The 15,380-nt window shown below is 50.4% G+C and overlaps 8 protein-coding genes across 8 annotated transcripts; 3 read left to right on the top strand and 5 right to left on the bottom strand.

Moving 5' to 3' along the window:
* Window positions 1-1,570: 1,570 nt before the first annotated feature.
* COCVIDRAFT_36997 (hypothetical protein) lies at window positions 1,571-3,532 on the bottom strand (the record flags this gene model as incomplete). Its single annotated transcript, XM_014702029.1, has 1 exon — window positions 1,571-3,532. One exon carries the CDS (start codon window positions 3,530-3,532, stop codon window positions 1,571-1,573), a length of 1,962 nt encoding a protein of 653 aa, XP_014557515.1.
* A 497-nt stretch (window positions 3,533-4,029) lies between these two features.
* On the top strand, window positions 4,030-5,043 carry COCVIDRAFT_36996 (hypothetical protein; the record flags this gene model as incomplete). Its single annotated transcript, XM_014702028.1, has 1 exon — window positions 4,030-5,043. The coding sequence occupies one exon, from the start codon at window positions 4,030-4,032 to the stop codon at window positions 5,041-5,043; it is 1,014 nt and encodes a 337-aa protein (XP_014557514.1).
* A 138-nt stretch (window positions 5,044-5,181) lies between these two features.
* Window positions 5,182-5,436, top strand: COCVIDRAFT_96940 (hypothetical protein; the record flags this gene model as incomplete). Its single annotated transcript, XM_014702027.1, has 1 exon — window positions 5,182-5,436. One exon carries the CDS (start codon window positions 5,182-5,184, stop codon window positions 5,434-5,436), a length of 255 nt encoding a protein of 84 aa, XP_014557513.1.
* A 461-nt stretch (window positions 5,437-5,897) lies between these two features.
* Window positions 5,898-7,547, bottom strand: COCVIDRAFT_25854 (hypothetical protein; the record flags this gene model as incomplete). The annotated part of the gene is made up of 1 exon (XM_014701983.1): window positions 5,898-7,547. The coding sequence occupies one exon, from the start codon at window positions 7,545-7,547 to the stop codon at window positions 5,898-5,900; it is 1,650 nt and encodes a 549-aa protein (XP_014557469.1).
* A 489-nt stretch (window positions 7,548-8,036) lies between these two features.
* Window positions 8,037-9,170, bottom strand: COCVIDRAFT_96938 (hypothetical protein; the record flags this gene model as incomplete). The annotated part of the gene is made up of 3 exons (XM_014702026.1): window positions 8,037-8,558; window positions 8,615-8,946; window positions 9,053-9,170. The coding sequence occupies 3 exons, from the start codon at window positions 9,168-9,170 to the stop codon at window positions 8,037-8,039; spliced, it is 972 nt and encodes a 323-aa protein (XP_014557512.1).
* A 518-nt stretch (window positions 9,171-9,688) lies between these two features.
* COCVIDRAFT_36993 (hypothetical protein) lies at window positions 9,689-10,579 on the bottom strand (the record flags this gene model as incomplete). Its single annotated transcript, XM_014702025.1, has 1 exon — window positions 9,689-10,579. The coding sequence occupies one exon, from the start codon at window positions 10,577-10,579 to the stop codon at window positions 9,689-9,691; it is 891 nt and encodes a 296-aa protein (XP_014557511.1).
* Window positions 10,580-11,170: 591 nt separating this feature from the next.
* On the top strand, window positions 11,171-12,514 carry COCVIDRAFT_25852 (hypothetical protein; the record flags this gene model as incomplete). Its single annotated transcript, XM_014701982.1, has 1 exon — window positions 11,171-12,514. One exon carries the CDS (start codon window positions 11,171-11,173, stop codon window positions 12,512-12,514), a length of 1,344 nt encoding a protein of 447 aa, XP_014557468.1.
* Window positions 12,515-12,784: 270 nt separating this feature from the next.
* COCVIDRAFT_96856 (glycoside hydrolase family 16 protein) lies at window positions 12,785-13,980 on the bottom strand (the record flags this gene model as incomplete). The annotated part of the gene is made up of 4 exons (XM_014702024.1): window positions 12,785-12,826; window positions 12,882-13,422; window positions 13,487-13,712; window positions 13,770-13,980. The coding sequence occupies 4 exons, from the start codon at window positions 13,978-13,980 to the stop codon at window positions 12,785-12,787; spliced, it is 1,020 nt and encodes a 339-aa protein (XP_014557510.1).
* Window positions 13,981-15,380: the final 1,400 nt, after the last annotated feature.

Raw genomic sequence — 15,380 nt, 5'->3', positions numbered from 1 at the left:
GCTGGAAGAACACCGGTACGCCATCCTTCCCAGGTCGAAGATCGGCTACGAAGGTTTCTGTGGGCATCGCATAGCTGTACCTGGGTGTATCAACGACGGGAGGCGATGACGACAGTGTTTGCTGCGCCATACACCCATTCTGTGCTGATACAGGTCTACATGACGTGTTAGACACTTCCCTCAGGTGCTGCATCGCGCTTCCGATGTAGCCATGGTTCGCTAGACTACTATTGTTCGCCAGTATGAACTCCCATGCGTCTAATTGCGTGGTAAACTTCTTTTGGCGTCCGCCAGAATATCCCGAAACTTGCTCATTAGCTGAAAATGAAGACGCATAAACGCCGGGAACTCTCCCTTGAGCTACTGCATAATAGAAGGGCCAACTAAGAGTAGGATCTGGTTTACAGGTGCGATACCAAGTGGTTCCACAATCCTTGCGGGGTCCAGATGGAGGTAAACGAGGCTCTTTCGTTTTTGGCAAGGTCTTTGCTCCTGGTTCTGGGCTGGATTCAATCTCAAATGGGTTATTTTGAGTTCCGTGTTGCTTTGCTTTGTGCGACGAGGCATTACCCGGTTTTTGCTTTAGTTGCGTGAAGTCATCTGATGCTTTCTTTTGTTTGGATCGCTTCCCATATTCAGGTTGGTTTTTCTCTTCGAACTTCCTCTTTCTCGAACCTTGCTGTAATGCAATTTCTGGGGGTCTACTTTTAGTATCTGCTTTCGCTGGGGGCAGCCAGTGATTGTCATGTGCGATGTGTTCATCCCCAGAAATATTGAACTGCAAAGGGGTGTTCTGCGTGTTGGATGAAGATTGCGTGTACCCTGGGTACTGTGCATATCGCATATGCCATGAATCCCGCAAATACTGCTGATATTGCGGGTCCTGTGAGTACTGCTGATATTGTGGGTCCTGAGCATAATATAGCTGGTATCTTGGATCTTGCGAATATTGTAGCGACCTGTAGGCCGAGTCGCCATCAAGAGGAGCAATTGTATCTCCGCTTCCGACATTACCTTCCATCTCATCTGACTCTGGATGTAGCACAGTTGGAAAGAAGAACACAGAAAAGGTTACAAATATAAGAGCTGAATGGTTTTTTAAGTAACTGCAAGCGCTGGAACTGTTCGAACGGAGAAAATGACGGTGGTTAAAGTAGTGATACCAAGCCAAGTTGTGGGTTGATGCCCCTCTTAGCGACAAGCGAAGGATTGATTTAGCCCAAGATAAGAAAGAATTGCTGCAAATGCCAAGAATATCTCTACTTGGATGTGGCTGCGTAGCAGCAGTGTGGTAGTGAAGAACGTGGTGGTTAAGGGGACGGGCGGATAGACCTATCGATTTGTTGCGCGTCCTCATCACGCTAGCAGATAAGTAAGACGGGCTAGCGCGAATCCCTGGCACAATGTGCACGATGTGCACATGAAACAAAAAACAAAAAACAGTAGGGAACTAGGTTTCGTTTTAATAGCTAATGCTCTTTGGTACGCAGATTCAGTCAAACCGTTCTTCTGCAATACGTCCGGGATCCATATGTAAATGCTTGCATTGGTTTCCCATGTCACAGTCTGATCACTCTTCAGTGCTGACCGCAGCTTCAAATGCAACCTGACTGCTGTCTTTTCCCTTACTTTGCTTTTTGCTTTTATTCCCGGTCGTTTCTCGGCCATGTCGTACCCATCCTGGCTTCTCTGTAATAGGTTGCAAAAAGCCATCGATATGCACACAGCTAGCCACCTTCTCCTCGTTTTCGACGTCATCAATATCGGGATCGTATCCATGGGCGCGATAACAGTGTTCGGCAACGCGATTCGGTGACTCAAAGTCATGCTCGTGAGCATAGCAATCTGTGTGTGGACAGCGTAAAGTGTTAAACCGGAAGAGCGGACGCTCGGAAGATGGCGGCTTTGTGCTTGATAAGAGGCTTGTAGCTGCTGGGGTAGATGGGGTATACCATATCGGCTTAGGAGCAGACCGCGACGCCAGAGACTCATCGTATGGTATAAATGACATACTTTCGCCGAAAAGAGCTGCACAGCGTTGGGCTGTGCGTGCCAAAGCCGCTTTGTCCCATCCTCTGATGGCTGCGAGTCCAAGCACCTCACTCCAGTCCATTAAGCCTCTCCCCATCTCTTCATCTTCGATTATGGAACCAGCATCACTCACACTACCCGAGAGTCTGCGGCGTTTTCGTTCTCCAAGGGCTTGACTGGACGCCTCCCAGTCAGAAGCACCGCCGGAGGTGGCATCACTATCCATTGCATTCGTATCTTTGTCTTGTGTACTCTGTTCTACAACGTGATTGGCTCGTACCAAGCTAGCACGCGAAGACGATCGTGTTCTGGGTCTTCTGTGGCTCGAAGTCGTCCTTGACCGAGCTCTGGATAGCGGCCTCGACTCACGCCCACTTGATTCTGCTCCAGATGTGAATTCGCTCATTGAAGAGCCGGCTGAATCTTCATCGCGAATCTGGTTGAGCTGCATTCGACAGATAGTTAGTGCCAGGTCGTCTAGCTTGTTCATAATAGACTGGATCGACGGCTGCAAGAGCTGTTGTGCTTTCGTATCATCGGCCAAAACAACTGGCTTTGTGAATGTGCCGAGCTGTTTCTTCCTGCCACGCTTCTTCCCATATTGCTGGGTCTGTTCCGTATTGAACTCATGTCCTGCAGTCTCTCCATACGCACTACTATAAGCGCTCGTTTCAGCATCAGCGCAGGATGCTGAGGATGGTCGTGAGAATCGAGCAGATTCTGATGGAGACCGGCTTCGTGAAGTCTCGGGGTCATTGTCTGAATCAGATCGGGATGAAGACGCCTCCCGCATATTCCACTGGTCTTTCGCTATCCGGAGGAAAACGGCCAAGAGCTCTTCCCTGAGTTCTTCTCCCGCATCCTGTTTGCCGGTACTTTCGATAGCCCACTCATCTGCTTGCCCCCGTACTAACCCTCTGTCTAACTTCTCGCTGTAATCGGGAAGCTCTGTCGGAGGCACTGGCCATGCTGTCCAGTCTGGAGGTGGTACTATGGCCTCCTGTACGAGGCCCGCTGCGTCCGTATACTTCAAGTCTTTCTCAGGCATCAGCCACTCGTCCCTGCTCTGCCACATTTCGAGCCGTGCCAAGTCTTGCGCAGGTCGTTGCAACCGCCGCTTGAGCATATGTGCGTTGTACAGATGCGCAGAGAGGTCGGAGTTTTGCATTTGTTCGAGCGACTCTGCAATTCGACGGTCAGCCTCTGTATGCTCCTCCCATGTTTGCGGCGTTCCATGGAACCGATTTGGCCGCGTGGGTTCCTCATCCTCCTCTTCCTCGTCAGACTGGTCAAAATCATCTTCGCTTGAATCTGCATCGGCGACTGTATCATCTTCTATGTTTATTTGTACTGGAGTATTGACCGGTTGTGCCTCTTGCGCAACGTGCACATCTGCAACCCCAACAACCGGCGGTGATGAGGGAGCGAACGAGGATTCTGACGTGTCAGACTCATAGGAAGAGAGCCGTGGCTTGGCACTATCACCACCGAACAAGGACATGTCAGTGTCAATATCTGTGTTCGGCGGTTCATTGTTTGTGGGGCGTCTAAGTCGCAGTCAGTCTTTTTTGGCAGGGTTCTCGAAATTCACACGAAGTCACGTGGGCGCCCCGCATGACCCCGACAATTTATACACGAACACATTATCCTGAGATGATCGCATCATATTTCTTTGCTCTCTTACAATCATGACTCAAATTGTACCACTTCTCACTGTTAGTAGTATGAGACTTTACTAATTGAATCATAGACCTGTAAACTTTCACTACTTATGCATCTTTATGTAGAAGGCCACAAATGGCCTCCACAACGTAAATGTTGCACTAGACACTCAGTCAAGCCACCCAAACTGCAGAACGCGCATTTGATATTCTGTTGTGCTGAATGGCTCGACCATGCCCAGTGAACCATGGTTTATTTGTGCATAACAGCCGAGGGCCATACATACTTATAGGCATGCTGATCTGCACATATCTTGTAACTTCAACACTACGAAAAATGCCGAAGCGTTCTATCTGCCACATCTCGGGCTATTCCTCAGGGCCAAAAGACTCCGAAAAGCGTGTTCGGATCGACTGTGACCGCCCTCTTTCAACACCCGTCCGCTTCCTTATACTTTCCGACACACATGGCGCCGACTTACCGTCGAATCTTCCTCCATGCGACGTGCTCCTCCATTGTGGTGATTTGACCGAAGACGGAACTCCAGAAAGCATCTTCGCCGCTCTTCGAAAGCTGGGCAAGGTGAAAGCCAAATTAAGACTCGTCATCGCTGGCAACCATGATATATCCTTAGACAAAAGGTACTGGGTATCACAAGGTGGAGAAGAATCTGATTCAGAAAGAGCACAGGCGCTATTTAATCCGGATTGTGGAGCTAGCCAACACGGTATCACCTTTCTCTCTGAGGGTACTCATACTTTCAATCTACCCTGCGGCGCCGTCTTCAAAATCTATGCCTCACCATACACCCCTGGATGGGGTACATCGGCATTTCAATACCCAACTGGCAGTGACCGTTTCAACCCCCCAAATATTACTCCGCTGTGGGCGAAAAACGTTGGCACTGAGACCTCGCTTATCCCAGAGAATGTCGATATCGTCATGACTCATGGGCCACCAAAGTATATTCTAGACGAGGCAGCCGGAGACAGTGCAGGATGTGAGCATCTAAGAAACGCCATAGTACGAGTGAAACCCAAATTACATTGTTTTGGGCACATCCATCTTCCGCTGGAAGGCTGGATCTATCAAGCGTACAGGTTGGCATACAAAGACCCGGCGGAACTGAACAGCGGCGACCCCGAGCCAATAGCCAACATCGTTAAAGATTGGGTGGGGTCAAATCAAGCTCGTAAGAAAGGATTCAAATGCTTATCTCCAGGCGCTGCAGAAGATTTCCGTGCGAGCAAGCAGCAGACATTATGCGTCAATGCTGCAATGGAGGGTGAGAAGGGAGAGCTCGAACACCCACCGTGGCTCGTTACCTTAGATTTGCCGGTAACAGGGTAGACAGAAAGTCTATACGAAAAACCCTTTCAACGAGAAATTCATAACACATCAGTTTGGCTTGGAACAGATGCTTACGATGCTACGACGTACGCACGATGTTCTTGCAGCCCGTGGAAGCCGGCCCACAAGGAATGCCACATGGTAGCTTACGTTTTGCGGAAGGACGGCGAGGACGACAGCTGGGAGTCTCTTGTGCCGTACGTTAAGAAGTGTAAGTCTTTTGTGAACAACACAAGAACGAGGAATGAGGAAACAAATGCTCCACTAGAGCTCATCTCAAACCGGCACCTCAATCGCCACCTCACTTCTCTACCGCATCCTCTCTACCTCCCACACAATAACCTCACTCTCAGTCGCATTACCGCTAGCAAGGCGATCACACCGCTCCAGTAATTTCCACTGCATCCAGCTCAACACGTCAGACATGCTGCGGGCGCCTCAATTTTGAAATGAGGACATAAGGCAGTTTAGGAGGGCCGATGGGGCCGCCCTGGTGGGTGAAGGGTGTGTTGAAGGGGATTAATAAGGGGAGGATATCTGAGCAACCGGTTCCAGCAACTAGCTGAAGGAAGGAAGATTACTAACACCAAGGTTTTACTTTTCTTGCGTTGCGAGGATGCTTGTAGAATTGGACTAGAAGTTTGGATAGCAGTAATAATCAGTAACTACCGTAGCATATCTGGGCAGGATGATAAGAGAAGCGAAGAAGTGAATAAGACAGCGTCAATATAGACGAAGATTCAGATATCGAGATTGCAATAGACAGATTCATCTCAAATAGCATCAAACCTCATTCTCTCTAAATACCCATTATTACCATTACCCAGCACCCTCTCTCATTCCACCCAATCACTCTAAACATGCCTCCTCCTCGCCCACTCACTCAAATACTCCCTACCCTCCACTCTCCACGTATCGCTCTCCACATAACTCCCATTCTGCCCCCTCCCCCTCGCCTGAATGACCAAATCAAGCCCATCCTCACTGTCACCATAGTGCGGCCAATTCGGCAACCCCTCGCCATTCGGATCGCCATTTGCAACAAACCTGATCCACTGCGCGCTCACCTCGTCGCTAAGCGCCTTGTACTCTGGCCAAGGACCATAGAAGCGTGGGTTGTTAAAAACGAACGCAACTTCAGTAAAGTGCGCAACGCCCATGAATGCTTCTGCGTTGCCACCCTCGTCGGAGGTGGGGCTGTTCTGCCACGGGAGAGTGTTGAAGCGATAAATGTATGTTGGAGCGTACTTGGCGTATTCACGGGCGTCTGCTAGGCGAGGCGCATGATAAAAGACATCGCCTAGTATCGCGGCTATGCGCTTGTACTGGAGGCCTTTCTCTGCGAACGTCTCGACGCCAGTGTTGAGGGGAATGCCTTTTGTTGGATCGTTAGGGTAGAGTTCTAGGAGGCGCTTGACGACTTTGTCCGGGAAGTCGAAGCCGGTGCTGTTAAGGAGGTAGGCGTAGATATCTTCGTCTGTGTTGATGACGCCATCGAAGGGTGCGTTGTCAGTTCCCTCGTCCGAGTTGGTACCGTACAAGTGAGGGATATGGGCAAAGCGGCCTGAGGCGAGTAGCTCAGTTGGGTAGGCAGGCATAACGTCGCCATCTACAACTGGGTACCAGCTTGGGCTATAATTTGGAGCTGCAAGCACAGGAAAGATTGCATCGTATGACAGTGTGCGTAGACAAGCCAGTGTGTCGGCTTCTTCCGAGCAGTTTGCCTTTTTGACAATGTCATTGTAAATGGGCTGATACCATTCTGTACCGTTGTACCAGGCTGTTGCTGCAGAGCCGGATTCCTGGATACTGCGGTGGAAGAGACCATCCGTTTGACCACCATATGACATAACCAACTGTCCAACTGCAAAGCTTCCAGCCGACTCGCCCCAGATAGTAACGGCATCTTTGTTGCCTCCAAAAGCCCCAATGTTCTCCGATATCCATGCAAGAGCTTTGCGCATGTCTCGCAATGCAAGGTTTGTTTGACCAGCGCCCTGGACCTCTTGTGAGTAAAGCAGGCCCCACGCACCCTTGCGGTAGTTGATGCTAGCTCCAATAATTGGCTGTCCGATCTCTACACTCCTTTGAACAATATACGATAGATTGTAGTTTGGCAAATCCGTGGAGCCGATTTGATAACTTCCACCGTGGATCCACACCGCAATTGGCAGCTTAGACTGCTCCTGTAGGGAGAGACCTGCTGGGCGCACAATGTTGATGCTCAGGCAATTTTCGCTCATGATAAGGCTACTGTTCATCGAATCCGGGCATGTATCGCCATAGGCCGTAGCGGGGTGTGTACCGTTCCATGTAGCGTTCAAAGACTGTGGCACGCGGAAACGATTCTGACCTCCAGTATCCTGCGCGTACGGAATGCCTAGAAAGGCATCTTGGTTGAAGGAGGGAAGGTGTAAGCCTTCATATGTACCGTTCAGTACTGTGACAGTAGGACCAATGGCCCATGCTGTCGTTGCCAAAAGAAAAGTTGCAAGCGCCCGCATTGTCCCAGCTCTTGTAATGAACACCACGACGTTGACTCACAAACACCAGTGATGTTTGTTGGAAACAGTACGGTGCGAAGTGAGTGCAAAGAGGAACCGTTCTCCAGCTTCTCCATAGCAGCAAGCCGAACGCTAGCGGGGATAAGGCGCCCTAAGTCGTGAGTAAGGACCCTTGTATTGTGGTATGACGTTTGTCCCATTTTGTGATAAGAGTCCATTTCGAGAGCGATCAGCGGAGCTGTACCTCGGTAGTCAGGGATGATACGGAAGGTGAACATTGACCTTGCAGGGCGGCACTCCATCCAAAAGTCCGCTCGACGGTGTCGGGTACGTGCGACAGTGACTTGATTGGTGCCAACATTCCAAGCGACAGACCCCACCCAATATGTGATGCTTCCTACAAATAAGTACTCCGGTTATTACACGGCCCTACCATGGGACGCCTGAAAGACACGTGCATGCCAACCTGAAAACTTCTCCGGTCTTGCTTTAGAAAATCTTCGATAGAAGGCTATGTCTCTTCTTTGCTGGTTGATCTACCAGTTGTGCTGTCGCGAGTTGTGGTAGAGGATGTAACATATCTCCTGGTAACTCAACCGGCATTGCCGAGACGCCATAATGCGGTTCCTTACTTGGGAGTGAGATGTTCTGAACTGTGCTTTGCTGGATATGCTGATTGTGCTGGTACAACGAAGCATTGTGGATTGAAGGGGATTGGTGAATAGCCATCGGCGATGAAGGAGTGCTAAAGGTGCCATTCAACTGTGATTGAAGATGAGTCTGCGGCTGAGGTCTTTGCATATGTCCATATGCATATTGCGGTATCTGTGGTTGAGGTAAAGGTGCAGTGTTGGCATGGTGCTGGTGCACGCGCTGAGCCCTCCAGAGGCTGAAAACCTCGTTCATGAGAATCGACCATTCCGGAGGTCCTCCCAGGAAGTTGTACTTGACAGATCCGTCCTGGAATGCGACGAAATAGTGGTCTTGGTGGTACGGTGAGATGGCGACGTACTAGTTTATGTTAGGGCTACCTCCATACAATCAGTAGAGCATGAATAAGTACTTACGACGATAGCTCCCGGTGCAGCATCTATTATGATCTTATTCAGTGTGCTGTAATGGCCATGGAAATCCCATGCTATGCGCCGATCAGGATACATGACGAACCATGCATTCTTCACTCCGAGACTGACACAGATGGGTATATCATGTGATTTTCGGAGTTTGTCCTCGAGATCTGAAGGTATGCCAGCCCATATTGACCCTCTTCCCTGGGCGCAAGCAAAGTAGCTGAAGTTCTGGCCAAAGGTGATGAAGCACGAGCGGGCGGCATTCGGGAACGATTTCGACCATCGCGCAAGGTCAGGATAGTTGACGTCAAAGTAGGTTTGAGAAAAAACTATGTTTGATTAGCGCAGTATCAAAGAGGTGTGTATTGTCTAAAGTAATACAGGCCGCTGTTTTCATGCATCCTACTACTGCGGGGCTGGGGCCTAATCACTCACATTGCTTGTCTTCTCCGTCCAATGTCTTGCACCCTACATACCACACTGGCTCTTGGGTGTTGAAGTGAGGTGCGAGGGCAAGGCAATAAGGGCTAGCAATCCTCCAAGCAGGGCTCATGGAGCTGTTGAATAACTGACGAAGAGTGGGCGGTATTTCATGACTGTGCGCTGTCAATCACCTAGCCTCATCCAGTTGCACTGCAAGAAGCTCACAATTTCCATGTTTGAGGACAGTCGAAAAAGATGCTATTTCGCGGACCAAAGACGAAGGAAATGTTTGACATTTTTTCAGGCTGTGTACAATATTGGATATGGTGGAAGAGAGCGAGTACAAAAGTTGCGGTTGCCAGCGCGTCGCGAGGCGCCCAAGAAAGTGGCGCCTTGGGGCCTTGCGGACGTGGAGAGTCGGTCACCAACGGTACGGCTGAGAGCTGTCACCGGTCACAAGGGCTATACGAGAAATCCGCTTGAATCGTTTTCTCTGATGAATTATTGAAAAGACTTGAGAATCGGGAGATTTCCAAGCAATAGCAGAGATTTTGAGAGAAACACGACTAGAGAATTGAGAAGGAGCAATTTCAAGTTGTGAGCGTTTTTGGTCACCAGAGAACATAGGAGTAACGGTCCAAAACGTCATTACTGACTCACGAGGTTTTGTACCGCTGGCTCCTTTTCTTTCGCAATTGGTATCTCCTCTTCATATATCTCCCTCACGCATGCACCTGGAAAGGCCCTACGCAGCGTTTCGCCTATGTAGCGAACGCCCCAGTCTTCAGCTTGCCTATGCCCGACACAAGCTACCGACATGCCCAGTGCTTTCGCAGCTTCCGACCCACTAACCCGGGGTTGCCCAGTCAGATACAGCAGATGCCTGCCGTCTTCATCCGGTGCTATCCATCCATGCTCTTGTGCCATCTGAAACACACGATGCACTTCACCCTCGTTGAAGGCATTCATGATGGCGACGAAGCGTATTTCGTCCGATAAGCCTACATGCGCCAGTTCGGAAACGCCAAACTGTTCTTGAATCTGAGTCAGGAGCTCCTGCAGAGGCACGGTGATCTGACCAATGACTCCGATCCTCCTCTCTGGATCTCCTTTATAGCCTTGGACGCAGAGGCAGTTCGCTGTGTCTATGCCCAACCTTTGTGCTAGCGCGGTGTTCCATCCTACCGTCAGTACCTCATCGAAGGAAGTGTGACTTGAGAGAACAAGAGTGCCTTTGCGCACGCTGCGTCGATCGAGGTTGAAGGGCCGGTGTAGAAAGCAGAGGGTGCGCGGTGGTCGTGGATAGATCTGCGCCGTAGAGCCCGTAGAGTTGTTGTCCAATGGGTAGCCGATCAAAGAGTAGACCCCTGGAGTTGGTGTGACGCTCAGTACAATCTGCTCAACTATCGCAGTCTCTGCATCGTAGCGAGGGTTTCGGGGGACATGGTAGAGTCGCTGGACGTCGTTCTCCTTGAGCGGCAGAAGCGTTTCGACGAAGCGCGTCACAGCCGCATGCGTAATCTTCTTCGGCCTTGACATTAAGAATGAGAGTTCAGTCTATTCGTCAGTGGGGATCAAACAAGTTCTTTCGCAAGCTTCGTGACTTTTGGCTTCAAGTACGTCATGATCGCATCTGAACCGTAAAGCATTGAAAGCCTAGGCTTGCAATTCAGCCGCTGCTTTGCAAATCGCTAAGCATGCGCCTGATCATCAAGCGCGTACGCCTTCATTACATAGTGAGTTGTGTGTGGAATTGAGAAGCAGCCCAAAAGGTTCTGGTGTCTGTCGAGAGGATTGATTGGCATCGCCACGCCCAGCATCGTGCCGTGCCCAGACAGAACGGGCTTAGTGTGAGGGTTGCTTTCTCCTCCAAATCATTGTCGCTTCGTAGTACATACGGTTTTGAGAATGTGGTATTCTTGGAAACTACATTTTGAAATAAATTTCCCTACGATTTAAGCCTGGGCATTCCGATCATCCATGAATGTAGTCATCACTTTGACTAAGTGCACTTGCATTGCTTCCCGCGGCTTCTCTATCTTTCGATCTAAACTCCGGCCATCATCCAGTCATACCTCATTCATATCGTCACGTCGCTTTTTGTACCTCGAATCGCACAGAATACCAAACATGGGTGCCACGATTGCTTCTGCTCCTGCCATTGTAGGTGCGCTGCAATGCCAGAAAAATTCTTATCTCCAAACACTCGAGACTCAAGTAGTGTCGTGTGAGGAGTTCGTGCGCACAAAAACGCCGCAGCAAAACGGCAAGTCCAAAACCAAAAAGTCGACGGATCCAACCAAAGCCCTCGAAAATGGAGATGCGACAACAAGCAAGACATGGCTGATTGAGCTCGCGGACTCGGTCCTTTTCCCTGAAGGTGGCGGCCAGCATACTGACCACGGCGTCCTTGTGCCTTTAGAAGGTGAAAGCAAAGAGGAAATACCAATACGAAGTATTCAGCGCCATGGCCTCCGCTGCATACACTTTTCTCCTGCCCCTCTCACACCTGGTACATCTGTACGCCAGACCGTCGACTTTAACCGACGTTGGGACCTTATGCAACAGCACACTGGCCAGCACCTCCTCTCCGCTATCATGGATGGCATGGATTTGCCCACCCTAGGATGGAGCATGGGTCAGCCCGGGGAGATGAACTATGTCGAGTTGCCACGCAAACCAACCGATGAAGAAATGCAGACGATACAAAAGAACTGCAATGCAAGGATTAGAGAAAGTATGCCGATTACAGTAGAGACACCTGAGGGAAAAGGAAGTGACAGTCTCCCTGAAGACTACGATCGAGAAAAGGGCGTGGTGCGGTTCATTAAGATTGGAGATATGGACTACAACGCCTGCTGCGGAACCCATCTCCAAAACTCATCGCACATCAACCTGATACTTCTGCACCACACACAATCAGTGCGAGGTACAAATTGTCGGTTATTCTTCACAGCCGGCGACCGTGCGATCAAACTGGCCACAGAATCCATTATGGGCCTTCGCTCCATTGCCGTCTCGCTATCCTCAGGTTCGGCACCAGCCGATGTGGCAGCTGGTGTGCAAAGAATCGCCGACCAGGTCTCTGAAGCACGAAAAAAGGAGAAGAAACTACTTGCTGAGATCGCTTCATTTCAAGGCGAACGCATCAAGAATCATCTTCAGGACCATGAAGCCGCATTCGTGCACCGCGCAAGTGAAGGACTGGATTTCATCAACCTCGTCCTCTTCGAGATCAAAGATGCAGTCAAGGATCAGGATACCGTCGTAGTCTTGTCTACAGGCGAGGCCAAGAGCTCAGGGTCGCTCGTCATTTTCGGCAAGCCGGAGTTGGTGGAGAAAATGGCGGCAAAGGTCAAGAAGGTCGTGAGCACAGTCAAGGGCGGAGGCAAGGGCGAAAAGTGGCAGGGCAAGGTCACGGAGTGGCAAAAGAGTGAGGTTGAGGCGCTGGAAAAGATGGTGAATGAGCAATAGATTCTATAAAGGAGAATAGAGGGTATATGAAGCGGGTCGTACAAGGAAATAGAGTGTAGATAGGAAATACAAAGTAGATATCGGGCAACATATGTGATGTGACTCTCCTCTAGCACATCACACCCTGCATCCAAGAAGTAAATACATAGAAGAAAGAGAAGAAGAATATAGTCAGAGAAACGAAAAACAAAGAGCGACGCGTACGAGATATTATGTGTGCATAAACAGATGCATACGATATCTCGAAGCATCTAACAATAACTCTCAAGCCTAAACACTGTAGACCTTGACCGAGTTGATGAGCCAGTACGACTGTGTAAAGTTAGCATAACAATTCCCTTTTCAAATACTTCACAACGCAACTCACCTCCGAAAAGTTCTGCGGCTGACTCGCAACATACGCCACACAACTTGGATTAACCTGCGCACAAGTCGTGGACCCCCAAACCCCTCCCGCCCAATCGCCACAAAACGTAACATCGAACACGATATTCAAGTCGCGAAACTTGGCATCGAAGTCGCATCCATTGTTTCCAAAATTCGCAATCGGGGTGCCCCAAGCCGAGGGGTCTGGGTTCCCGGACTTGATGTTGGCAGGGATGTTGCGAGTTGCAAAGTACCAGACTTTGACGCCGGAGCTGGTCCAGAGGGTGGCGTAGACGCCGCCGCCGTTGGCGTTGAAGGGCGTGCCGAACGAGACGGGGTTGTCGGCTTGGATGCCGCAGCCGTTGAAGCCACCGTCGGCGCCGCAGTCGCCTGCGAGACGACGTCCGGTTTCTCCGCCGGGGCCGATGGAGGGATTGCAACCGGGGGATGTATGCAGGGTTACTTGGTTGGAGCTCGAGAGGTGGACGCCTTCGTAGATATCGATTTCGCCTTGGTTAGGCCAGTTGGGACCGACCATCCAGCTGGACGGAAGGGAGTGTTAGCGAGGTGTGGGATGGGATGAGGGATGTGGAAAAGGAGACGTACAAGGCGGGCCAAGAGCCACATGCACTACCAGGAACATGGGCAAAGTCTGCAATGACGAGAGCGCGGTTGTACGCTGTCTTGCTTTGTATTCTGACACTCCTTCTTCCCGGGCCGTTGGGGTTAAGAGTGGAGGTGGAGTCTACGCCCATGTATATCTGATTGTTCTGCGTCTTAAATAGTCCATATTGTTGTGCCTGTTGCAAAGTGACATAGTCGACGAAGCCGTCTGCATCATCAGGTCAGAAATCAAAACTCACAGACGCTAGAGTGAAGTGATACATACGCGTGGGATCAGCGATATCTTCAAAGTTGAACTTGCTCGCCCAGTTACTAGCGTCATACGTATCGATCAGGTTGTATGCCGCCGCAGCACTGAAGTCCGAAGAAGACATAATCGTCGAGTTTCCATGTGTCCAGGAACCAGGGCCAGCAGGGAGTGCGGTAACACCGCGCCAAAGCAACGGTGCCGAAACGAAGAGGGACTTGAGAGACATGAGTGGCAGATATTCGTATCCAAGTAACTAAAAGTGCAGGAAATGCAACCAAACAGATGATAGCAAGAAACCCCAATCCTGAAAAAACGGTCACATCTATCCAACTTATACATTTCACAACCCTCCTTATCACACACCCAAACCCTCCCTATGCGCGCCCCACTCCCACCACAACCTCCTCGCAGACCCATCCAGGTCTGCTGCACTTCTCCACCCGCCCATCCCCAATGGACATGTACGTTGAAAGCAGAAAAGACAAAAAGACCCATAGCGTGACCAGCGTGACCAGCACTCCTTCACCATCTCCCTCCGCCGATTGGCCGAAGGACCTCAAATTAGGAAATCAAAGCCTTGCACCGTTACAGCATCCTTCTACGTAAGGGAAGAAAAAACGGGGCTAAGAAGGTCAAAGACACAGAGATAGAGAGAAAAGCGCAGGGCCTGTAAACGGTCGCGCGGAAATAAGTCCTAGTTGGAGCAAGTCTCGCGGATTCAAAGGGCACGCAGGGTCGCTGGCCCCTTCAACGTGGGCATGCCGCATGATGAGAAATGAGCGATGAGCCAAGGGGGCGTGAGAGCCCTCGTGGTTTGATGTTAGTAGTAAAGTAAGTAAGTAGTCGGGGCGGTTAGTTTGGTTGGTTGGTTTTGGTTGGCCGGTTCAGTAGGGGGGTGACGTTAGCATGTGTGTTTTGGCGATTTTTTAGTAAGGGTAGGGTGAAAGAAAAAAAAGGCATTTTGGGCTTCTTTCGCTTGTGAGTGGTGGAGGCATGTCGCCTTGTTCATCTAAAAAGCCGAGTCTTGGGCTCCGCGGATCGTGGCGACATCCGGCGAACTGTGGGCTAGGGGAAATGAAACAGCGTATGTAGTCTATTAAGAACATGGGGGTGAGTGCGCTCGAGTCATGCGTAGGGCAGAATGGTTGATGGAGGGGGAAGGTTTAAAGGCGGCCTTCCGTTTTGGGACTGATGGTTTTGGTCGGTTTAGTATTCATCTCCGTATTATCATGTTGACTTGTGACAATTCATATGTCTGCACCTTCCCTGTATAAAGGGCCTGTTCCTTGGGACCTTTTTATGCCCAAGGAACTAAATGGATTATTTTTTTCGCTATGCAAGAGTCGCAAATCAAAGGAAGACAGCAGCCGACTGTTCACGCCCGTTGTATCGCGCTAACCCCGCAATTTTTCTATCCCCATGGTCTGCGCATCTGATGCTCGCTGGTCACACTACCACCGGTCTCTCGACGCCCCACAGAAGTACTGCAGCGAAAGCGTAATAACCCCAGATTTTCGCTGCATGCGCAGCTCTCGCGTGGTTTGGAGTTGCATTGCTCGGGCTGATGAGAATGCGACCAAGGGCGCCTGGACGACTTGGGCTCCTGGCACATAACGCTCACCGCTA

Source organism: Bipolaris victoriae (genome assembly GCF_000527765.1).
Source record: "Bipolaris victoriae FI3 unplaced genomic scaffold scaffold_34, whole genome shotgun sequence".
Classification (NCBI taxonomy): domain Eukaryota; kingdom Fungi; phylum Ascomycota; class Dothideomycetes; order Pleosporales; family Pleosporaceae; genus Bipolaris; species Bipolaris victoriae.
The sequence above is the reverse complement of the archived record's forward strand: the minus strand, read 5'-3'. Positions and strand labels throughout refer to the sequence as shown.